This window comes from Sebastes fasciatus, chromosome 16 (assembly GCF_043250625.1).
Source record: "Sebastes fasciatus isolate fSebFas1 chromosome 16, fSebFas1.pri, whole genome shotgun sequence".
Classification (NCBI taxonomy): domain Eukaryota; kingdom Metazoa; phylum Chordata; class Actinopteri; order Perciformes; family Sebastidae; genus Sebastes; species Sebastes fasciatus.
The window spans coordinates 11,881,420-11,907,170 of NC_133810.1; the positions used below are offsets into that span (position 1 = coordinate 11,881,420).

At 40.1% G+C, this 25,751-nt stretch overlaps 1 protein-coding gene across 10 annotated transcripts in view; it reads right to left on the minus strand.

The window, feature by feature from the left end:
- Positions 1–25,751, minus strand: part of aff4 (AF4/FMR2 family, member 4) — a 40,886-nt gene that overhangs the window by 5,139 nt on the left and 9,996 nt on the right. For 2 of the 10 annotated variants that reach the window (XM_074611454.1, XM_074611457.1), the window contains 19 exons: positions 16,474–16,603; positions 10,823–11,626; positions 10,254–10,292; positions 10,005–10,091; positions 9,771–9,798; positions 9,578–9,641; positions 9,296–9,388; positions 8,281–8,425; positions 7,101–7,854; positions 6,841–6,992; positions 5,256–5,341; positions 4,644–4,878; positions 4,236–4,333; positions 3,338–3,401; positions 2,724–2,860; positions 2,063–2,134; positions 1,619–1,712; positions 1,414–1,457; positions 874–1,094 (listed from right to left, as the gene is read on the minus strand). In XM_074611454.1, the coding sequence (XP_074467555.1) occupies positions 874–1,094; positions 1,414–1,457; positions 1,619–1,712; positions 2,063–2,134; positions 2,724–2,860; positions 3,338–3,401; positions 4,236–4,333; positions 4,644–4,878; positions 5,256–5,341; positions 6,841–6,992; positions 7,101–7,854; positions 8,281–8,425; positions 9,296–9,388; positions 9,578–9,641; positions 9,771–9,798; positions 10,005–10,091; positions 10,254–10,292; positions 10,823–11,626; positions 16,474–16,599 (3,343 nt within the window). In that variant the 5' untranslated portion in view covers positions 16,600–16,603. Of the gene's footprint in view, positions 1–873; positions 1,095–1,413; positions 1,458–1,618; positions 1,713–2,062; positions 2,135–2,723; positions 2,861–3,337; positions 3,402–4,235; positions 4,334–4,643; positions 4,879–5,255; positions 5,342–6,840; positions 6,993–7,100; positions 7,855–8,280; positions 8,426–9,295; positions 9,389–9,577; positions 9,642–9,770; positions 9,799–10,004; positions 10,092–10,253; positions 10,293–10,822; positions 11,627–16,473; positions 16,604–17,817; positions 17,893–24,140; positions 24,883–25,751 lie in introns of those variants that run through there. The other 8 variants (XM_074611456.1, XM_074611455.1, XM_074611453.1 and 5 more) reach the window with 8 other exon arrangements.

Here is a 25,751-nt window from a genome sequence, read left to right on the forward strand (position 1 = left end):
TGCTCTGACAAAAAAGATAAATAAGAGAAAAATCTGGTATCTGTGGTCTGGAGTAGTAAAGTTTGCCATCTTGGTTCCGACTACGGAGCCATGAGGTTCAACTCGACGTGATTGGTTGATGCCTTTATTCGCAAATCAACCTTGTTTCGGAAAAAAATTGCGTTTTTTTTTTTGCCGTGTACTATTTGTGTTCTGTGTGAAAGTACTCATGACAAAAACAATTCATGTTTAAGGCCTTAAGATATCTTAAAATTGTACGTTATGACCAACCAACAGTTCAAAACCCCAAAATATTAAATATAAATTTCACAAATTCTGATATTTAAGAAGCTGAAACTAGCATACTGTATATTTGTTTGATAAATGAAGATTAATCAATTTAAATGATTAATTTCCTGTCGATCAGCTAAACGTTTCAGCACGAACTAGAACTGCTAGTTCAAACAAATAAAAAATCAGCTGAGTACATAATGGGATTCAAAGCTCAAAGCAAAGAGAGATAGATAAAATACAGTACAAAGGTAACAGGGAAAGTAAAGGGGAAGACACACAACTAAAGTCTCAATTAAATGGTCAGACTGTACTTAATTTTGAAACTAAAAATGCTGGAATATTTAACATTAACCTGAATATGAGTACCAGTTGCTACACAGGCTAAAACAATTTCGTACACAAGTCATAAAAAGCAAAGGACAATGCTATTATATTACAGTATTTTGAATGAGTCCCTGGTGGGTGTAATACTGATACTTTACTGTATTGTTATCTGTAGGGAATTTCCCTTTTTGATTTGGTCCCCCGACCTGTGTGCTGCCAATTTTATAATGAAGTATTGATTTGTCCCAGAACATGCTCCGTTTTAAGATAGTTTACCTTTCTGCTCCTTGGATAGTTGCTCCGCCTGGTCCCAGACCTCGGTGGCGAACAGGAAGTTGGAGGTGACCTGGACGTAGCTTGCAGCCATCTGGTGGATACGCTGAGGTATGGTCACAGACGAGCTGGCGCTGCTGGTGCTGGTGACTGCCGAGTAGCCGCCGCCCGTGCCCGGTGACAGTTTGGGAGACACTGGAGAGGGCATACCCGCCGCCTTGCTGCTTTAGGAAAGGGAAACGAGCAGACATGGTTATGACAGTGCTGGTACTGGTTTCGAAAGTGCCTAGACTTCTAAAAAAACACCTGTGACCGCATGACAGTTAAATATACTGAACACTAAATACTGCCCAGTATGACTCAAACTGTTCTTTACAAAAAGATGCAAAAACAGGTGAAATTACAGCAATAAGTCAAAGTCTATAACTGTTAGGAAAATGTCAAACTAATTTGCAGTACTTTCTGTCAACATTCAACACTTGTGCAGGAAACACAGATGTCTCCTTTAAAATGATGTTTAATCTCCAAACAGCAAAGACTTACTTTGCCATTCCAGGAGAGGGAGCCTGGGTGTTACTCAGAGAATTCTGTCAAAGCAAATGAAGGGAAGAACATTATGTACACAGCATGTTACACATTCACAGGGGAAAAAAAACCCACCACATACATGGTATTTATTCTGTGTTTCTTTGGTTTTGAAGGTTTGCCAAGCAAAACTTGATTTCAGCTTGTAGGAAACATGAAGTACCTTCAAGTGTTCGGTGAGTGTTTTGGAGTATTTCAGTGCGCTGTCTTTCCTTAGCTTGAATAACCGCAGGTAGAGGAGAGACTGGCATCGTAGGCTGGAGAGATGTTACAAAACAGATGTTACAAAGTGCTTCACAGGACAATAAAAGCAGTTCAATAAAGTAAAAAATATGGTAACTGTTAAAACAGAACATATCAATAATAATAAAGTGGTAAAATGGTAGAACAAGGTGATAAAAAAAAAATTTATATATATAAATACGGGAAGTGCATTCCAGAGTTCAAATAGGTTCATATTGATCTAAACCTTGACCAGAGATAGGTGGACTGCTTAAATACACAACATAAATAGCTAGGAGTATGAGGACTTTAGGTTGAAGGTTAAGGACAGGACGACACCTCTTGAACATGAAATCCATCACCGTACCTCAGAGAGCGTACTCACCAAAGCACAGCGAGCCTCTTGTCTGCTGAAGTAGCATCTGGGGCCAGGTAGTTTTTTAACTTCATAGTGTATCTGAACGAGCAGACAGAACAAATGTTTAGTTTCTAGGAGAACCAACTACTTAAGTCATTATAGAAACAGTTTTTATTTCAGTGCAAGTTACATTTAATACACTGACTGTTTAAAAGAGTACTCGATAGACCAGGAGTCTCCAACAAGTACCTCGCGAGCTACCAGTAGATAAAAAATATAAAAATTGACGCAGCGGAATCTGAGATATTGTCTTTTTTATTCCAAACATTCCTCTTCCTTGTTCTCTTCCTGGCGCCTACATTACCCACAATGCAACTCAACCACAGGCATTTAATTTGGATATTTGGGTGGAGCAGCTAATGTAGCCCTAAGCCCCAAACGGAGGTGAGGAGCAGGATGCAGAGTTCTGGTTAGCTCACTTCTGTCTAACTGTACACCTCCGGGTTATTTTCATTTCCAAACGCGTCGTCTTCAGGCCCAACGGTTGCTACCTAATGCAACATCACTTCAGGCAATTCACATATGCAGTAGTGTTACCCAAGACCTGTAACCTGACTCTGATGTGTACAAATGGTGCAGTTCCATTTTACATTGTGACAATGATAAATGGTGTTCAGTTTGTCCTTACTTGATGAGCTCCACCGTTTCAGCATACATGGGGAAGGGAGACTTTGCCTCCTGGGCGCTCTTCTCCAGAGCATTACCACATTCAATGAAGGACACCACGGCGTCCAGGTAGTACACTGCCTTCTCAAAACGGTCCAGCTGTAGAAGAAGGGAACAGGGACACAACAATAAAATCTCTGTTGGCGGTAGATCCCGAGTTAGTGAGCAGTCTGCTACTGCATTTCTTTCTGAAACTGTCACAGCAGTGCACGAATAAATGCTCTTCACATGAACGAACTTTACGAGAGGGAGACTTTTTTGGATCCATCGACTGGATGCCTTAAAGTATCCTGGTCTTAACAAGGATATAGGCTTTAGAGAGCACTAAGAAAGAAAAGGGCTTTGGAAACTTTGTGTCTGAGGTAAATTTCCCAGTTGATACAATAAATACTATACAAATCACATAAATGTCAGCAATAAATGGAAATATGTGTTCCTATATCTAGCATTAATCTCTATGAAAGCCTCACCAGGATGTTGTTAAACAACCTCTCCTCACTGCTTTGCATGCAGCAACTGACACTGCGACATCTCATTACATATGTAAATAAATAGGCATCAGGTTTTTGCTCTTACCAGTGCATCTGCATTGTGTTTAAGTTTCTTGGCCTCTTGTAAGTAGTGATCTGCCGAATGGACCCTGAAAAAAACATTATTAACAGGTCAAACAAGGTTCAATCTCTGAAATATAAAAAAAAGCTTGTGTAATCGCTCAGTGTCTGCATACATTTCCTCTTAGAACAAGACCTGTGTTAGATTGCACCAGCTATTAAAAAAAAATCCATCACTAAGTTTGAAGGTGAAGTCTTTCCTAAGTTCTTGGTAACCGACTACTTAAGAAATGTCTTAGCCAATACAAAATGTAGTAATGTGTAAATTGGTTACTACGAAACATGTATACTGTCCAAACAGCAATCAACTTCGTAAACAGGATGTGACACTACTGTATCATCACAAGCTACCATAACTTCCAAAAATAAGCTTACAGATGCTATTTACTCTCATAAATTAGCAAGTAAACAATAAAATAAGGTACCTCTGTAAGGTTAACAGTACAAAACAAGATATGATTTTTATCATAGTGTTATCTAAAACTCTTAGCTCACTTAGAAAACCCTTAATTTAGAACTAGACGTTTGAACATAGAAACAGCTGGTGCAACCGGCCCCTGGAAACTATACATAAAAACAACAAGATCCTTATTCTTCTATTAAACCAAACCCCGAAACAGACACAAAAATAAGAGGCACGACTGTTGTTTCTTTACCTCGGCATGAAAAGGACACAGATTCCCAACAGAGAGCCTTTTAAAATGGAAATTTTACGTCATCTCTCCTGCATGCAGCCACATCTATTCATGACCTCCCCGAACCTCCTACAGCTTTATGCATCAAAGGCAACCCTAGATCCCCACAGCAGTCCTTTCTGCATACCCTGCTGAGGGGTTATCCACAGTGGAAAGAGCTCCTCTTACCTGTCCTCAAACACCAGCTTGGATCTCGTAGACTTGGAGCCGTCCGTGGAGAGCGGAGGCACAGCCAGCTGGTTATCGCAGCCCTTTGAGGATTTCTCCTGCAGAGACAGCAAGCGAGGGGGAATAAAGTTTCAGGGAAAAAAAAAACAGGGGGCCTGGTGTTTGAAGTGGAGGATAAAATGGAGAAAAGGGTGTCTGGAGGTAGAAATGTTTCGCGCTGTATGGATATACATATGCCTATATAGAAGCTATGTTCTCGACCAGAGGGTTATTTAAGTTCCCCGGGGGAAACACTGCACAGTTGGCAAACATGATGAAAGGTTGCACTTGTGCTTCCCAGTATCCACAATGCTTGCCAGGTATTCACGCAGGCAGCAAATGCCCGGCGATAAGGTTACTCGCGCTCACCTTGCCATCGCGTGTGCTGCGCCCCTTGTCCTCTCCTTTTCTGTGTTTGGAGGTGGAGTTGCCCTTGGTGCTGTGGCTCCCCTCCTTCCCACTTCCTGTCCCGCTGGACAAAGAGGTGGAGGACTGGCTGACTGTCCTCTTTCGACTCGGATGCTCTGCCTTGGGCGTCCGCTGGAGCCCTGACATGGATGGAGAGGGGACTGGCTCCTCTTTCTTCTCCAAAGATCTCTTAGACCTGACAAAAAACAAAACCAGCTTTGTTGCAGTACTGTCCTCTACATCACAAAATATTAACACTCAAAAGATTAAATATTAACATCTGGATCAACACTAAGATCGTACCGGAGATGTCATTATCATAAAAGGTTAACAGGTGCAGCTTAAAGAGGCTGCAATGTAATAAACAAGCCACGTCACTGAGCCTTTATGCTTTGATTTTATAACGCTCACTAGAGTTTATAGGGTTGAATTGTAAGAACAGAGAAAAAAGAAATCTGGCACGCTTCATTTTGCCTGTAAAGAAATTACGTATTACTGTCACACCAAGTGTTCCCGGTGTGCAGAGGGTTTTACTGTGAATGATAATCAGGAGGAATAAGGGAGAATACCCACTCTTTACTGCTGTTTTTATGATGAGATAGAGACTTCTCCTCTAGCTTGCATCGCTTGTTCTCTGGCTTGGTGCCTTCTTCGTCGTTCTGAAAAGAAAATTAAAAGACACATTAAAGGATTTATTGGGGTTTGTGTGATTTGAAGAAAAATTAATTTGCAACCTTGCATTTGAGTTCTCTCTGGAAGATACAGCACAACTTTCTGCCAACACTTAAAGGTTACACCTCAACATATAACTTAGATCCTCTGGTAGTTTCGCAGCTATGATTTAATAACAAAAAGCACATCATCTAATGGCAGGGATTCCAGATCTGGATCTCCACCAAAATTGAATCAATTGTTCCTTGGTTTAAAAGACATTTTCTTGCTTTAACGGAAATCTGTTTGGAGGTTATTTTAAGAGATACAAAAGAGGTATCCTGTTGGAAGAAAACTAAAGTGGAACAATCTTAACTTCCCCGATGAAAGTAATTACAAAAAAAAGATCCAAATCTCCTCACTCATTCCCTCACCAGCCAAAAAATAAATGGTAATCTATTGATTGGCTGATAGATTTTGGAGTCCAGCCACAGTGGCAGGTAGACAAAAAAGTTAATTTCCAACACTAAACATAACCCTCTAAAAATCATTGTTTAAGTGAAAGAAAATTCATAAATTTTACTCTTCTTAATGGGAGACACCCAAGGTGAATTAAACTTAAATTATTAAATAAATAATAAAATATAAATCATTAAATTAAAATGTTAACCAATAGATATCACAATGAAACTTCCCCAGTTGATTAATTAGATTAAAACAAATATGTTTTTGTATTACAAGTTTTCTGAAATTGTATGTTTAAATATGCAAATGAGGCATCATCTTATTAAATATGTGCTAATTTGCATACATTTCCAGAACAGAAATCTGCACATTGGATAAAGCCAGGTTCAAAATTCTTGTTTCATTTTGTTGTCATATTAGAGTCAACAGTTTTTAGAGAAGAAATTTCTCTTTTTATCACTCCATAAATCAGAAAATACCTTCAACAGCCATAAAAAAAAAAAAAAATTGCTATGTTTTTAGGAATAAATGTTCTGTAAATGAGGCTATAAATGATATATGAACAAACTCCTCAGTAAAAGCCTTCAGAATCTGAGAAAACAGCCTTTAAAGATGTGGATTGTAAAATTCCATACATTTTGAAAGACACTATATATAAATAGGGTAGAAAATTCTTAACTAATAAATATCACAATGAAACTTCCCTAGTTCATTTCTTGAGTTAAGATAATTCATTTTGTATATTTATATTTCAATATGCAAATGAGGCATTATCTAATGCTAACTTTTGGTGAATTTAGGAGAAATCTAAAGACGCAAATAGACTAAGTAGTAAAATAAACACCTAAATGTGTGTTTTGGATGTTTTCTTTCAACTAGTCTGAAAGAAAACATGTTATGGAAGCAAAATCTAAAATTGACCAGTGCATGAAAAGCAATGCTTTTGCTTTTAGTGTCTCCCCTAAAAGAGAGAAATACAGTTTAAGATCAATCAAAGCAGCAGAGAGTGGAGAAAAGGATTTTTCTCTATCAAGTCTCATACCTTGTGTTTCCTCTTGGCCTTACTCGAGCTCTTCTCAGAGCTCTGTTTGCTTAAGTCTTTGCTGTCCCGGTCTAGAGAGTCGTCTCTCTCCACTTTTATCTCTGCAAGCTCCTTGAAGGGCCGCCCTGGGATCCTAGACAGCAAGCTGAGATCTGTAAGAAATGGGAAGGAAAGGGAAGGGTTTAATTCGATCCAAAGAAAATAAAAGCTTCAGGAGTGTAAAACAAGTGCACAGAACACAGAGAGCAGCTTCGACTAACCTATCTTCACTAGTAAAACCTGCTGCTGAGGCTGCCTTGCAGGGTAGCGTTCCTCAGGGTCACTGAGTGGAGACAGCAGCTCTTTTTCTTCCATTGGAGAAAACACACACACGGGGGTCCTGATACTCTCCGTGTACTTGGGCGTCTGCGACGAGGATGGGATGCTTTCGTTCCCCTCGGAGTCTGACGACGAAGAGTCCGTATCGACAAACTCCCGAGACTTCTGGGAAGTCTTGGTGGGCGCCTTGGCCTTGCGTTTATCTGCGGTGGTGGTGACGGCGGCCGCGGTGGGCCTCGGTGAGGATTTGGGTTCTTTTTTGATGCTTGGTTTGCGGGAACCCTTAGTAGCAGCTTTGGCTCGATGAGGTGGTATCTCCGGCGCCGGCTCACTCTCTACCCTCAGACCTCCCTTTGGTTCCTCCACCACTGGGGGCTTCTCTGACTTTTTAGGCTGTTTTTTACCCACACTCCTTCGCGGATTTGTGCCGCCCTCGCTCTGGGCGGGGGATTTTTGCCGGCCACGGCCACCCTCTGCACCCTTTTGTGCCGCCCGTAGGTCCCTGCTTGGGGTGGGTGCCGTTGAGTCTTTTGAACCCCCTCCCTGGCTGCTATAGCCGCGTCCTGAGCCGTTATCTCTGCTCTCTTTCTTGCACTTGGTTGGAACATTATTGTCCACTGGAGAGGCCGGGGAGAACTGCTTGGCCTTCTTGAACCAGTTGTCCAGCTGCCACTTGTTGGCCATCGGTTGTTCAGGCTGAAGGGGAGCAGGAGAACACACAGACGCAAGATTTTGTGTTAGTGAGTGCTAATTGTTTTATGTACGTTAGGGCTGTCAAAGTTAACGAAATACTTGACAAATCTCCCTTTAAGGTACATTTTGAACAGATAAAAAATGTTTGATTAATTTGCGATTAATGGCAATTGACTATGAACAATCATGGGATTAAATATTTTAATTGATTGACAGTCCTAATGTATGTATGAAATCCTAGACAAACATTTTTAAAAAATCTAAAAAAGATGGTATTGTGTTCAGAAGAACAATGAATACCATGTAACTATTGAAACCAAAAATAAGCGTGGACAGAGCACGGAACAGTTGAAAATAATGGTTGATTAAGTACCAGATCATCACTAAGTAGCACTACAGCTTTGCACAAAGTTACTGGTAAGTCAGTACCTCAGGAGAGGCGGGCCGCGGTGGCTCATTGGCTTCGCTGTCCGTCGTGCTGCTTTCGCTCTCGCTGTCGGAGCCCGAGCTGCTCTCTGAGCCGCTGTGGCTGCTGGAGTCGTCCCTCGACTGCTCCGCTCCTTCACTGTTATTGCTGTTGTTACAGGAAAAGTCAAACAGCAAAAATTAGTCAAACTGTATTATATTGTGTGCAAAAGGTGTGCAGTACATGTTCAGTCATGTTTACACACTGAAGGATGCATACAAACAACCCCATCATGTTGTGTGTTTTAATTTAAATCCCGTCTACAATTTCAGGGACACATCTTTGCTTGAAGTGAATATTTGAAGAGTTAAATGCGCTGATAATCTCTGGACGGCAACACTTTTATAGCTGAGGATTATTCCTAACCACTACATATAGATAATATTTTTCCAAACAGTTCCATATTTGATTTGTAATTTGCACATATAGCAGCTGTGTTTTTGCAGAATTGTGATTGGCCTCACACTGCAGTCCTTGTCACTGCTAACACCCACTGTTGTGCTTTGGGAAAGGTGTCAGACATAATGTGTGCAGAGGTTGATGCTATCCCCTGAGATCACACACCACTCTGCATAGACGCCCTGACCAACAAACAACTGCAGCGACAAGGACCAGAATGAACTGGAAGCTGCACTGCAAGGAACTGAACCCAGTGCAATTTTTAAAGTGGTAAACATGTGCAGATTGTTGACATATTCTTTCAAATTTCAGGACTTTCCTATGATGGAGAAACAAATAATATCTTAATCATTAACAAATACTTGAAACAATACAAGAAAAAAATATATAAAGAAACCCTGTAAGGAGTAATTCAATAATCCCAAACTTAATATGGTCTCCCTTTAACATTTCCCCATTTTTTTAGTTTTAAAAACACCTAACATCCACTGATTAATTATTTGATATTTTGATATTATTTTATCAAAAACTCAGTATTCAGATTTCACAAAAGTAAATTTCCTGTGCGTTGTGCTTTACCTTGCTGATGTGTTCCTTGAGGCGTTCTTGGCGGAGTCCTGTTCCACATCACTGTCCTCACTGCTGCTCAGCTTCAGGTCATCTTCCAGCATACTGAGATACCAGGAAGAAACCAAATTAAATCTTTGTATGTCTACATAATTTACTGATGCCATCGATGCATGTCTGGTTACTGAACGTTTCTTATTTTATCTTAACTATTTGTTAATAAATATGTTACTCGTTGTCTGAATCAATACTGTGAAAACTACAAACATGGGGGGGGGGATATGAAGCACTTACGTGGGCTGGTCTTCGCAAGCTTTGGACTGGTGGCTGCTGGAGCTCTTGGAAGAGCTGCCTCGCTCTAAAAAACACACAAACAAAACTCATGAGCAAGAAGTATATGTAAACATTATTGTAAAAAAATATATACATGCATCATGTTTTTTTGTAAAGATATTGTGTTTGGCTCAGAAAGGTGTGTTATACTCACTGTGCCCACTTGGAAAAGGGTGAGAGTCCTGAGGTAAAACAGAAAAAAAAGACATTCTAAATTATTTTCATGAACCCATAAAATGTGTCTCTTAAATCCAACAATCAATGAATGCAAATACTATTTTAATCAATAGTAAGCCCCATCACTTTATATGCATGCATGTCTGTTTGCACCGTATAAAACACATCATTTGAATCAAACAGTAATCACAGGGACTGATGCAATGCTGACCTTGGTTGGGAATGGAAACTTGGAGGGCTCTGTTTTGCAGGGGGTGTGGATGGCTGTCAGCGGAGGGGGCCACGACTGAGTCATTTCCTGAAAGAAAGAAAGAAAAAACACACAGGGAAAAAGTTGTAAGGTGTGAGTAATGCAAAATGCTCTTTCACTGACTGGAGCAAAAAGGCTTTTTCTCTCTGAAATACTCATAATTATGAACTGTTCGTCTGATAAAGGGCATTATTAGCAAAACAAAATTACCTTCAGAATCTCATCGACACAGTTGGCGTCACCGGATCCCTAGAGACGGAAACATCACGTTTAACACGTGTTCATAAACAACATGATGGTCAGTGTGCAGCAGGTGAGAGGCGGCTTTCATTTAGAGTAGCATGAGTCATTCTATAGGCATTTTATGAGACCTACGAGTTCAAGCAGACCAAGTGGGACATGCTGCGAGGTAGTCTTTGCCAGTTATTACATCATTATGAATACATGCTCAAAACATACACACTGCTATGCCATGCTAAAGCTGGGAATACACTGGAAGATTTTAGAAATTTTGTTGTGTAATTCCTACTGCTACTGTACGAGTAGATCGTTTGCGATGTAAAGCCAAAGCTCACGATTTATGTGCTCAAACTGTACGGTCCAATCGTCAGCCACGACCCGAGTGCTCACACTGTACATGTAAAATAGAAAGAAAAAAAGCCCAGAAACGGGCTAAAATCGTACAATGCATGCCCAGCTTAAGTCTATATATTCTACCTGCTGCTATAGATTTATATCTTCAGTGCTCCTTTATGGAAATCCCGCAGACAAGACCTTACCTCTACAGGCTGTGAGGGGATCTTGAGTTTGGAAAGTGAGGCCTTGCTGTTGGACTTCATCTCTCCCATGGTGCTGCTGTGCGACTGTCCGCTGTAGCTTTCTGCTTGTGAGCTCTTGGGTTCTGCCGTTTCCTGGCCGTCCATAGGCCGCACATACGCTGTGGGCTTCTGCAGCATGGAGCCGGGCTTGGACATGAGAGACGGGGGAAAGGCCTGACTCGAGTGCTGTCCAGTGGGGAAGGTGGTGTGAACCCGCGACGGGGAGTCCCAGTTGGCCTCTCGGTCTCGTGGGGACTTGGAGCGGTAGCGCTCCTTGCTGTGATGCTGCTCGGCAGACAAGGAGCTCCGCAAGTGGCTGTTGCTGCTGGAGGAGCTCAGGGAGCCCTTTGCCGGACTCGACGTGTGCGACTTTGAGTGCTCTGACCCTCCGCTGTGTTTACTTGACTTCTTTTCTCGCACCTCCCCTCCGTGTCTTTGGCTACTGCTGCTGCTGCCGCTACTGCCGCTGCCCCTCTGGCTACCGTGCCCGCCCTGAAGTCCTGAGCGTTTCCCGGACTGGGATGAAGATCCACCTGCTGCGGGGCCAACAGGAGTCCACTTGCTGCTCTGGCTGCTGCCACTGCTACCGACGGCGCGCTGGTCCCCGCCGAACAAAGGTGGGCCCGATTTCTCCTCGGAGGAAGACGAGCTGTTAGAAGGTTTACCGCCAAGCTTAGGAAGTGTGTCACCAATCGGCTCTTTCATCTCGTCGTAATTGCCCAGCATGCTCTGAATACGGCTTGACAGTTTATCTTCCTTGCTGGACTGAAGAGAGAAGCAGAGAAAGGGGGAGGGAGAGGTGGGAAAGAGGACAGTATGATGATGAAGAAGAAGAAAAAAAAAAAAACAGACAGAGAAAGAAGAGACAGAAAAATCATTGAGAGGAAAATAAGTGAGAGAAATGAACAGAGGAGAGAAGAGGGGGCAGAGAAAACAGTCATTATGGGCACAAGTTCAACACTTGGGTTAATTGCTTTCCATCAAAAACATTGAAAATGGAGAGAAAATGTATCACTCCAACAAAGAGAAACTTTAAAATGTGCAAAAATGAGCATAATTGAAATGCAGATTTACATCCGACAAAAGAAAGAAACCAATTATATGCTAAACCACCAGTTTTACATTTAAAATACTAAACATTTAGAAACTAATCGATTGAACACAGAGATCAGCCAGTTAGCTTGTTCAAACTGGGCCCAGATCAGTCCACACCCATCTGTGAACACAGATAAGAGTTTACCCATAGTTCCACACACCACGGAGGTTAATCAATCACTCGAGGCCATAGGTTCCAGCCGACCTGCTCGCCACCAGTCCGTGACCATCTGTGCAGAATATCCAGTTACACATGAAGCACCAGACCTCGGTTTTGTTTGACAGATTCACACAGAGGGTGAGGAAACACAAGCCGTTATCTGTAGCAGGAAATGTAACTAGCTTGGTCATAATAACATGTACACCACAACCTCCTGCTAGCACGGCCGAGCTCCCACGTGTGTAGTTGGTGAGGTGAAGCGTCACGCATTTTTCTTAGTTACAGGGGATTGGTTTCACTTTTATAGTACAAGCATAGATGAAGTGCTTTACTGTGATTGTATTAAACCTCCAGTGGAACAGAAACACCCTGTGCTTTTTGTAAATAGCCTACTTAAAAGTACTTAAAGAAGACCTATCATGCTTATTTTCAGGTGCATACTTGTATTTTAAGTTTCTACTAGAACATGTTTGCATGCTTTAATGTTCAAAAAAACACTTCATTTTTCTCATACTGGCTGTGCTCAGCCCAGTCTGCTCTGATTGGTCAGCTTGCCCACTCTGTTATGATTGGAACAACCGAACCAAACTCTTCGGACTCCGCTCCAGCTCTGCTCTAACTAGATTTGATTGCGTGCGTGCCAAACTAGTTGCTAGGCAAAGTGTGTTACTTAGTGACATCACAACGTTACAGAAGAAAAGGCGGGACTTCAGGCAGTTCAGGAGCAGTGTTTCTGCGGGGAAGAGTAACTCCCTTTGGCCTGGACTTTGGGCTTTGTAACTTTGCAGACCTTTTACATGCACATAAAACTATATAATACACTAAAGGAAAGGGGAAAAGCATAACAGGTCCTCTTTAATACAACTACTTCAAAAGACTGATATTCTGGCTTATCACACATACTGGCAGACATGTTGGCTGGTGATGCTAAAAGCAATGAAGTATAAAAAGAAAGTGCTTGAAGTAAACTAGAAACAGCTGGATCATTACAGTTTGTTCAACAACACTTTTGATTGCAACACTATAGAGTGATGGCGGAAGAAAAACAGCATAGTATTGCAATAGTTTGTGTGGTAATATTGTCTTGATACATGGACGTTAAGTATCGTTCTTTTATTATATAAACTATTAACCTCTCCAACGGCCGTAGTTCTGTCTTTCAGAGGTTGTAGCGGCCTCAGTCTTCAAACTAGAAAACCTAAGGAATCGATTGGTGCCAACCATGTCATGTTAGCTTTTCAGGAAGAATACTAAATAATAACGCTCCAAAGTTACACAAAATTTTGGTGAGGAAAAGTTGCAATACATATCGCAAAATGTTCAAAATCGCAATAAGATCTCATCGTGACTTACATATCATGATATCATATCGTGGGGCCTCTGGTGATTCCCGCCCATAGTATTGACATATTAACACATAGGCCTACATATTGTATTGCATTGTACTGTGTTGTATTGTATACTACAGCCATTTTTGTCTGCGGAAACTTTCTCAGAAACCTGTTTAGGAACTCAGGAAGTTTACCTCCATGTTAACCAGAGGAAACTTGTTCAAGTTTTGGTTCCTGCCCTGCAAAAAAGTCTCCGATCCTGAGGCAGTAGGACTTCCCTGCCAACTTTCCTTTCCAGCATCACTTCAAACGTCGCATTTCCACAATCATAAATTACAAAAGAACAAAACACTGATTGCCATCTCTCCCAAATTTCCTCTGCTGTCTTTTCACTTGCAAAAATGACAAACTACGGCATCAGTTTTGAATCCGTTACCGGTTTAATTTGCCTAATCTTTGTGGTTCTTCAGATGCAGTAAAAAGGCAAACATGAATGCACTTAATGGATGTTTGATTTAGTGAGCTGTGTCCTTTGCTTAGTTTCTTAGTTAGGCACAATTAAAAAGGCCTACTTAATAATCGAATGCAATAATCACACAATGTGTGTGTAATATCACAGTTTAACTTTCAACGGATAATTTTCTGCTCTTCATTCTGTGCAGCTGAGTTACAAGTGTGTGTGTGTGTGTGTGTATATGAACTCGGTACCATAAAAATGTTACTGCTCTGCTGGTCTACATCTGGGAGGCCGCAGCCGCAGCTGCAGCTGCGTGCACACATGGCCTTTAATGCTGAACACAGTAAACTTCCACTTAGTGGAGCATGACAGAGAGTCGAAATGAAGCTTACATAAGTCTCAGACAAGAGCAGGAGACGAGATACAAAGTGTAGAAAAGTCTTAAACAGTTTTGTGTTTCTGAATACAGAAAAACAAACATGCACAATAACATTATTTGCTGCCGCGGCTTTTTTTCCCAAAGGGTCAAGGACTTTTCCTTCTTTAAAGCCAGCTTCATACCTTTCACTTTGTTGTGGTCCAAAACACACAGGCCCTCACTCATCACTCACCTCTGGTCGCGTTTCTATTCCCCAACCTGTCAGGACACATTCCTCTCCGGCTCTTTGATGGCTAACTCTAGCTAAGGAGAGGAGCCACTTACCTCCGCTCAAATCTGGTTAGTGACAAAGATTAGACCAGTTCAGAGAACTCAAATCCTCTTTACAATTATACTGGAGCAGGGAGCTGGCTGGCCTACATCTATGTTTGTCTGTGAGCACGGGAGGAAGAGATGGGAGGAGGCTGGCGCGATCTTATATTTACCTTCTTCAGCTGCACTACAAAAGCAGCTAACCAAAGACAGGTGTTGTCAATTCAACCGACTCTTTTGTACCTTGTGCAGAGTTAGGCAATGGCTGACTATCTGACAGCGAACCATTATTTAATCTAAGCCAACAAATGTTTGCAAAAGCATCTGATATTGTTTTTAATACCTATAATTAATGTAATTTTTGACTATAAAAGAATTGTGAGTAGAGCTTGTTCAGACATGTTGTGCATGGGTATTAAAGCATTTCTTGAGTTCGACCTATTTATCTTTCATCACACAAACTGTAAACAAAACCTGCAGGAGCCTGAAGGTCATTGTGAGAAAGAAACAAAAGAAAAAAACCTTTTTTTCCCCAAAGGCAGCAACAAAATGCGTTCTCAAATCTAAATCAAACGTAGGATTTTCTTGAGAACAACTTCGGAAAAACTAAATCGACTCACAACTGAATTTTTTTTTCCCCAGACAGAAGCAGTGTAGGACTGAAGTCAAATAAATATTACATAAAGCGTGCACACACACACACGTGTGTACAAAGACACAAAAAGAAGAGAGTTTCCACCTTTGACACAGAAGCCTGAAGCTAAACATTCCTCTTAGCAGTTTTGCACGATGGTCAAAAATAACAAACATGTAGGTATGGTGGTTCAAAAAATACGTGACAAAACTGTATTAACCGTCTAAAAAAGGACCTCGCACAGGCGGCCGCGGGAAATTATTGTTTGCATGATCCTGTTTAAAAGCGATCTAGAATAAAAACCATAATAGCTAAAACATTCATTCTTTTTGCAGCGGAAAGCTGATGCTTCGGTCTTTTCTATCACACAATAGTGTGATAGAGTGACTGCTGACAAATCAACAAGTGTAAGGTTTACACTTCAATTGTAGTTCCTTCTAATTTTGGAGATTTTTTACCAAGTTGCGTGCAGTTTATTATCTTAATGATAAATAACAATTCAGTAAATTTATATCTATGTATTTATTTGTTACATTTTGTTTCACAAAGTTAAGAAAGCAACGTTTAAGTCAAGTCTGATGTTGTTGTTACACATAAAATAATGATCCCAGTCACTTCCACAGTGGAGGCATATAGCTTATTAATTAAACACTAGTATCGGATCAGTACTCGGTATCGCCTGATACCCAAAGCCCAGGTATCTGTATCGGGACTAAAAAAGTTTGATCGGTGCATCTCTATTTGCGTTACATAACACAACAATCAAAATGCCTTTGCACTCGTTCTGCGCATAAAAATGAGCATATCTCAAAAACTAAAAAATGTTATTCCGAAATATTTTGTTAAAGTTTCTACATTTACAAACTTTAGGATTAATATGTTTTTTGTGTTTGCATTTAGAAACATTTTATAAAAAAGAAGAAAAAAAACGTGTGATCTTTGTAATTCTTTTTTTTTTTTTTTTTTTACATAATTTCAACACTTTTGTCAATTATTATGTTTTTGGACTTATATAACCTTGTAGCTTCGGATGTCCAGGTTTTAGGGTTATGAAGCATTTGATGATACTCATAAAATTACATCACAATAAGCAAAAATACCAATTTAGGCACTGGCAGACCATTTCTATTACAGAGTTCAAAGGGTTAAAATGAGGATCTTCCTTCCCGTCACTGTAACAAAACTCCTCTAAAGTGACTAATCGATTGCGTGTCCAAACTGAATGAGAGGTAAACGAAACTTACCACTTTGTAGGGTTCAGGGAAGAGAGGTGAATTTGCTGGAAAGGCCTCTCCTCCTCCCTGCTGGATTTCTTGATTTCTCCTTTCTCTTTCTTTCATTCGGAGCACATTCCGGTCCTCACGGTTCATGTTGCTGATAACACAAACAGAACGACCACCAGTCAACACAAAAACACACTTCTTATCAAGTGGCTTTACAATGATGGCTATAAAAGACGCAGCGTCATGAAAGTGAGACGTTCATGAAATAATTTCCCTGAAACTTACTCTTCTTCGGCGAAGTAACATAACTAAACAACCCTTCAGTTTTCTTCCTGCTATTATTTCTTGGTTTGAATACCAACTACTTCAAGTTTCCAACTGTTCACCACAAAACATACAGTCTGCCATCATCTACCCTCTACTATGAGTCAGTTTTTTGGTAAACCACAGATAGGGCCCATCATTAGTAAAACCCCACATGAACAGAGGGGAGCACACAGAGAGATGACCTGTGGAGAAAGTAGTCTCTTCTAATAGGCTTAGACTGGTCTAGACAATGCGCAGTAGTCTACTTCTACTGCAAATAATCGGCTTGTACAGATGGTCAATGTAAATTTGTACCCCAGCTGAAACCACTAATGGCTATTTTCAACGTTGTCATACATCAAGAAGTTTGTTAACTACAATTATTACACGGTTTTGTTGAATGCTCGATTCCGATCAATCACAGCATTCTACAGTCTGTTATGTCTTTATAACAGACCGTTGCTATGTATAACAGACCGCTGCCATGGGTGCAGCTCTACTGTCAGACTCTGGAGAACCATTTTTGTGTCTGATTTTTTATTTATTAAGTAAGTAGCTGTGTAATAAGCGGGATAATGTACAGCTAGCGGGTCAGTGTTGTGAAATAAACCCCTTCAGGTCGATGCAGGACCCCCTGTCTGGGTTTATTTCACAACAATGACCGGCTCGTTGTACTTTATCCCTTACTAGGTATGGTTGTTCGCTCACTAAATATACAATTCAAATAAGGGGTGGGCGATATGGCTTATAAATAATATCTCAATATTTTTAGGCTCTGCTTGATTTAACCCTTTAATGTGTACGATCATACTAGCGTGATCATTCTTGCAAACTAATCTGAACACTTTGAGGTGGTGTACTGTCACATTGAAGTCAGATTGGTCTTTGGAAATGTATTCTTATTAAGTTTGACTTAATATTCACACAAATTCAATTGATTGACTTATTGAATTTATGTGAAATTGCCTACCACCAAAAGAAGATCACTTTTATTTTGAAGTCAGTTCTTGGTCGCTTTAATTTTTAAGCCAGTTCTTACACGCTCTTATATACACGTACCGTAAAACAACGTGGGGGCTAGTTTGACCATCTTTCTCGAAGTGGAGGCTGGCATCTTACATTACTTTTTCCGACCTCAAAACGTATAAAAAGGAAAAAGGAAAAGTTAACAGTGTTTGGTTTGTCCGTTCTGGGCTACTGTAGAAACATGGCAGTGCAACATGACGGACTCCATGAGGAGGAGCCGCTCCCTATTAGATATAAACAGCTCATTCTAAGTTAACAAAAACACAATGATTCTTAGTTTCAGGTGATTATACACTAAAGAAAACATATATTCGATATATCGCCTATCACTAATTCAAACAGAAAAGTTTTTTTTTTTTTAAATAGACCGTGAAAGCATCACTCACATGACATGAAAAGAATATGAAAGTCTTCTCAGGATTAGCATAAAGGTAATTCAGCCTGTAATTAGGATTAAATAATAACCTGCTGCTATTTAACTGTAGCTTAAAGCAACCGACTCCATAACTGTTTAGCTAAACACACATCGCTGCCCTTACTGTCCTTCTGAGCATAATGTGTGTAGTGCAAACATAAAAGCAAAGAGCCATTTGAGGGCAGAGACCTTGTAAGTGAATGCATGGATTCACACCAGAGAGACAAACAACACCAAATGCATGAACATGAAATAAAACTGTGTACACTACCAGAGTATAAAACACAACAAGGCTGTTGGTAAAAAAATGGTAAAAAGTCACACAAAATGTTCTGCTGGATGTCACTTGGGAGTATTAAAATATTTGGACAGAACAAATGTTTTTTAAAAGGAGAAATTAGCCTGAAAAAGAACAATTAACACTTATGTTTGTAACAGAAAGCTACTACGGAGCTTTTAAAAACCAGAAACAAGCAAATTGTCAGCCAGGCGTGGTGTCGCCTCGCCGGTTTAAGTCGACAGCTTCAGGCTTTTCCAAAGACAACAACGATTTTAAAGGCTGTTGTTGACAGAGTGCGATTATACAGCAACCAATCGGCCTCCTCCTAGATTATAAACCCAGCACACAGTTTTTCAATCTTTACTAAGTATGAATGAAAAGAAGCAGATAGGAAACTGATTTAAGAACAGGGAAAAAAAACAACGAAATGAAATGAGACGTGAAAAAGTCGACAAACTGGACTACATATTTAGACTTTGAGCGCTTCCTGGAAGAGTTTACACATGAATACTGATCAAAACTATTAATCACACAGCAGTACTGTAGACTATAAGTCTCTTCCACATTTTTTTTTTTTTACAACTTCTGACGCCTGGTTATCTGTAAGCTCATCAGTGAGTCTACATAGTAATTTCCCAACCAACGTCTTTACAAAACCTCTGCCTGTTTTACATCATCAACAACACCCAACTATGAGTCATCGTTCGTCACAGGCAACGTGATTTACACACCACTATACTAGGCTACATTAAACCAAAGCTCAGCAGGCTGAACAAGGCCGCTGTGACCTGTTTGAGACACACTGTTAACACCCGTTTTATCAGCAGTGGTGTAAAGGAGAAGAAGAAAACATTGTTTAGGCTATCCATCATCCAAACATCCACCAACACCCCACTGTTATCATCTCTTGAACCAAGTTTAGACTACACATTGTCTAAAACTAAACAGACACGGTTAAAGTAAAATTGCACAATAAACTTGCTACAACTGAACGGACAACTGATCTCCTCACACAGACAACAAGAGTCTACAACAGCTAACAGATCGGAAGATTTAGGCTACAGTTACACTAATGTGTTTTCTTTTTAAAACAGCCAACGTGCTACATTTATGTCTAGCGTCCACACTACTCCGGTGTTTTAAAAGAGACGTTTGAAAACACTGCTGACACCATTTTAGTTTGGAAACTGTGGGATTGCATTTTAGTCTGGACGGACAGAAACGGAGAACTTTGAAAATGATGACTTCGCTTCTTGATTGGCTCACATCAGGCTCTGTCTACATGCATGCAGATATTTTCAAAAATGTATATTTACCCCTCAGTTTAAAAAAAAAATCTGTCCACACGACCTTCATTTTACAAAATATCTCTGTCCACACTCAAAATCACACGCAAAAACGACTCCAAACGCTCGCCGTAATATCTACATGTCACCACAAGTGTGATCACAAGTCAAGGGTCAATGCATTTTGTTCCCACCCTTCTCACTCCCTTTCCTTCGGCTTCATTACAGTCAGTTCGATGACAGTTATTGTTGGTGGGGGGGGATTCCTGGTCGAACCTCATAACTCTTGTCATCACTCAGCTGTCATCAACTGTCTCTTTACATGCATAAATGACAAATGATTCAGATTTATGTCCATAGCCCTTCTGAGTGCTCCAAACCTCGCCTTCAATCGGCCAAAAGCACATTCAATCACCATTCGGCCTCAACATGTTTAATGTGTTCACCGCTTTGGCCTCTTGTGACTGGAACATCAGACTGGAGCAGCTCTAACAAAACGTAAGAAAGCCGGTAGTTCGCCTTCTTTGTTATTGTGTCTGGCGCATGCTCATTACATAAAACAACAATGGACATGCACGAAATGAGGAGAGGATGTCATCGTTTCCCAAACGCTCCATTTTACACGTCCACACAGATACAACGAAACTGGAGTTTTTAAAAATCGGCACCTTAGAAGGCGTTTTTTGTGACCCAAAACTCTTTTGTGTGGACAAGAGGCCAAAACGTAGAGGAAAATATCCATTTAAAAGAAATATCTGTTTATGTTTAGACAGGGTGTCAGTCACAATGTGTCCTTCCCTGATTGGTCACGGCCATATCATGTGACACTTCTCCGGAAGAAAACAAAACGACATCAGACGTGATAACATGCGACTACCAGTGGTTAATTCAACGTGGATAACAAATTATAGACGTTGCTGACCTTGTTGTCTCTGCTAGCAGCTGTTGTGCAGTTAAATTCTGCATTTTATAATGCTACTACTGCCGCAATACTCCTGCACAAGCAGAGCGATTTGCGATCGCAAAAGGATTTGCCAGCGGCGTGTCCAGCAGCGTTATCAGCCCTACAGAGCAGACGGTTGAAAGCACGGTTTGCGGCTTTGAGGAGGGCAATGGACATAAAATGGAGTACTTTCCTTTTGTTACCTATGCTTATTTTGTTCTGCACAACTATCGTGAAGTTCACAAAGAAACTGTAAACAAAGCATAAATGCTGCTCTCCAGTATGACAGAGACTTCCAGCTACGAGTGTGAGCCACATCCTAGTAAATTCTGCTTGATGTTAGTCATTTTGCCTCCTCTACCAGGCAGCTGACAAGTACCATTTGAAGGTCTTTCATGCTATAAATGTCATCTGTGGTTTAAGAAAAAGCAAGTTTCATGCCCTGGAAATGCTCTCGCTCATGCTCTCTACATCTCCATTGGTTAGACAAATAATCAAACTAAATGGTTATGTGCCAAGAGTGCATTTACTATGCTGGTACTACATGTATATGTAAATGAGCCTGTCAATGTCAGTTTTGGAGAGGGGCTGAATGTGTGAATGGGCCACTGTTAGCAAAGCGTTAAATAGTCAAATGCCTCCTAGGCACAGAATCCTTTGTAAACACTGCTCATGTTCATTCTGCCCAACTAATTGACCCAATCTGTTGGTTTTTATTAGTTGAACAGGGGGTTACACCCTGTCATACTGTAGCACAGCACTTAGGAAAACCAACAGACAGGAGGCTCAACTGTCTGCCACTGGTTTCAACAATCTTGGAGCAGAAATGTTCATATACAGGCCCATACCCGCCTTTGCTACATCACAATAACTTAATTGACAAGTTTTTTTCAAGGAATCTATCTTGTAGAGCTGCAACTAAGAATTATTTTCATGTTCGATTATTTTCTCGATTAATCCATTAGTTGTTTGGTCTATAAAATGTCTGAAAATTATAAAAACGAAATATCCATCAGTGTTTACAAAAAAAGATGACGTCCTTAAATGTCTTGTTTTGTCCACAACTTAAAGATATTCAGTTTACTGTCATAGAGGAGTAAAGAAACCAGAAATATTCACATTTAAGGAGCTGGAATCAGAGAATTTTTATCTTTTTTTTCTTAAAAATGACTCAAACCGATGAATCGATTATCAAAATAGTTGGCGATTAATTTAATGGTTGACATCTAATCGATTAATCGTTGCAGCTCCACTATCTTGGTTAAAATGAAAGGCTAAAAAGTCTCTTGGTTTTGAATAAATAATGAAGTACACCAAGTACCCGAATGGAAATAAGAATGGGGGAAATTTGGCGACATGATGTGACTGTGTGAATATGGATTAAGCATCGGAGCACAACCTGTTTTTCAGTTGGCTTTAGACCAGCTAAAACTCGAGAAGCAAACCAAAACCCAGTTTAACAATACAATACCTTTATATGAATGATAAAAAAGGACCTAAAGCCTTTCTGTAAATACTCCCAAACATGCGTTAAGAACATTTTTAAATTCATTTTTGAGTAAAGCCACAAAGCAGAGTTCTTGTTTTGAAGAAATCATATGACTTTGAGGATAAGTGAATAGCCCTATAGAAAGCAACTTTTGTGTGGATGACCTTTGTATAAGAATCAAGAACTTGTGAAGAAACACGTTTTCCACTTCAACTTATTGATTCCTGAAAAACTGTGACCCAACTGCGCTTCTGTCTGCATTGCAGTTTTCCCTCGTGTCAACACACATGTGTACTGTTTATAATACAGTGGACGGAAGCTAACTGTGTGCCAAGTGTGGTTTAGCATCACAGAAGACAGCAGGGATAGAGAAAAATAATCATATGTCTAACATGACAGAGCAACTACTACAGCACAGTGGAGGGGACATCCCCACTCACAATGACCCAGAATCAGTTAATACTAGATGCAACACAGTATCTCCAACTAACTTTCAAATCTAAGATCTACTCTTAAGCCTAGTATTGGGGGATTTCCTTTCCCCGTTAAAGGGGGCCCTGTCGAGCATATTGCTCATTTCTGACTCAATAACCAAAAATCCAACTGCCATTTAACCTGTGGCCTTGAGGGAAATCATGCACTAGTGCCTTATCCTAATATCAGCCCAGTTTGGGAAACACCCAGAACAAGCAATTTCATTTATGCTTTACTCATTTCAAGAGCAAACAGTTCATAAATGAGCCTTGGTTTCCAAAGCCCAGGCCCTACGGAGTTGATCAGTTTCCAACATACTAGGGTACAACAAGAGGAAACATGATGTCTAATGCTGGGTACACACTACATGAGAACCAAGCCGATTTTGGGCACAATTTTTTGATGGTTCTAAAGATTATCTTTCCAGACATTCTTGAGGTGTGAGGTATGTTAAGAGTGTTTTTTTACATCCCCCGATCGTCTCAGAAGTCCATCCTGGCCGCACCAATTTCAAATCGTAAGAATTAAACATTATTTTATTACAATATTTACGATTGGATCTCCTGTTGTGTGTGGGGAACCCCGAGGAAAACCAATAACGCAGAAGGACAGACAACTACCATGGCGGCCGCGGCTAATGCATGAGCTAATGCAAAACGCGAAGCATAAAGTAGTAATAAGATGGAGCTCAGATATGGAGGACCAACTTGTTGATTTGTGGTAACAACACAAGTGTTTATTTAACATGTCTCCATCCATTATTTTTATTTTTCTTCGTGAACATCACTAATTCTTCCTGCCCGTTGTTCACCATGTTTGTTTACACTAAAATCACGTTTAAATCGCAAGAGATTTTGCGAGATTTACGATTTTTTGAGTCGGGATTCTTGTTGTTCATGAATGTAATCTGTTAGTGTGTTGTTGCTGTTTTGACCAAATTGTTGCTCACCACACACTATAGGAACAAAACTGTTGAATTTAACATAACGTGTGTGGGGTTTCTCTCACATTTTCAATTTGAAAACTCTTTTACTGTCGGCCAGCCTTTAGCAAATCACTTCTTACACAAGACATGAGTTTAAATGCCATTTATAATTGATTATCAAAGTGTGGTGGCCATGCGGTTATTGTAATCATTCAACAGTGTGCCAGACTGAAAAGGTCAGTCTTCAGAGTTGAGAAGGCAGTTCACTGTATACCTAAATTAAATCAGCTCATCTGTCTCTTTTTAACTCACAACATAACAGCCAGGCCACGTCTTCAACACAATCAAATAAAAAAAGAAAGGAAGAACTGATGGTCATCTGAGCACTATGAGTACAGGACAGGGATTCTGTGAGACAGCCATTATACTCGTAAGATCATCCAAAAACATTTTACTATGACTATGAAGATTAAGTAAAGTGTTTTGTTCTTTCCAGACACCAAGAGAAATAAGTAAAGCAGCCAACTAGCCGTGCATTTCTTACCCTGACTGAGAGGCCATGGCCCCAACCACTGAAACATTGGAAGGAGGAGGGAGGAGGATTCAAAGGATCTCCCAGGGATTCAGAAGTATTCTCGTTATGACTTGTCAGCCTAAATTTCTACGCCAACCTCCTCCAGTGAAGACAACCTGGCCCCCTTTTTATTTCTAAATGTATCTGTGGGCATCCAGCTAGAAGAGTGTAACTACAGTTTCTTTACTCGACTCGAAGGTACAGTGTATTTCCTTGGAGTGGTGACAAATCTGACTTAGGGAGGGGAGGTGACTGCTCGCTCTCGGTAGATACCACGTCGGCAAACAGCGGGGGTAGTCACACGCTAGGAAACGTCAAAGCTTTTCTTTCTGTTTGTGTAGTGTTTTGAGGTTAAAGCATGTGTGGAGAACAAGAGGCTGTGGGTGGGTAAGTGTGCAAATGTTAAGAGTGAATGCGAGACTGAAAGATGGGATAAAAAAAAAGAGATTTGGCACGAGTGTGAGACAGTCCTGGTGGTGCCTCTTGTCTTAAATGCTAACAGCGCTGTGGGCCAATTTTAATCTTCAGCTATGAGTATAAACAGCCCAGCAAGGAGTCATTTAATTGCAGTCAATTAACCATATGAATTATCTAAAGGAGGCACTTGTGCATGGAGGACAGAACCTGCCAAAAATAAATGAATAAATAAATAAATGACTCGATAAATAAATAAATGTCATTAAATGTAGCAAAAATATTAGCAATAAATACATAATTGATATTTCTGTTTTAATTTGTTTCTTTATCTATTTATCTTTGTATCAATTCCCTTATTTATTTACTATTCTGTTTAATTTTCCCTTTTATTTATGTATTTATTTTTCAAATTGACTTATTTTGTACTTATTTTATATTTATTTCTAAATGTATGTATTTGTTCATGTATTTATTTATTTATGCATGATTTTCCCTTTGCATTTCACCCCTTATTTATTTCCCAAAAACTTGTTTATTTCTGTATTCTTTTCTTCAGAAGAATTAATAAATAAGGGAATTGATACGCAGATAAATAAATAAAGCAAATTAAAACAGAAATATCAATTTATGTCACATTTTATCAATGAAATAATGGCTGCATTTATTTTTAATATTATTTTTGCTACATTTTTTATTTATTTATTTATTTATCAAGTCATTTATTTCGGCAGGTTCCGTCCTCCATTCTTATGGGGGCTCAACACGACAACAAAGCATAGTGATGATGAGACATTTATAAAGACTGCCGAAACATTGCAATACATCAATGTCTAAAATAATTAATCTTACTAATTACACCTTCAAAGAAGAGAGACAGCGAGAAAAGAGAGAGGAAAGAAGTAATACTGCAGTTTAATACACCTTCAAACTCAAAATTAAAACAGTAAAACAAAAGCTGATAAAATAAGAAGTGGTTTAAGAAGAGAGGATTAACGCTAAAGAAATAAATGAGCTTGTCTAAAGAGCCTTAGAGCTATATTAATTTACAAAAGAGCCTCACAGGCCAATTAAGGGGAAAATCTACAGGGAGGAAGACTGCCTCGAGAGAGCAGCGAGAGGGGAACAAAATCTCACCTCTCCCCGAGAATGGTATGATCCACCTCG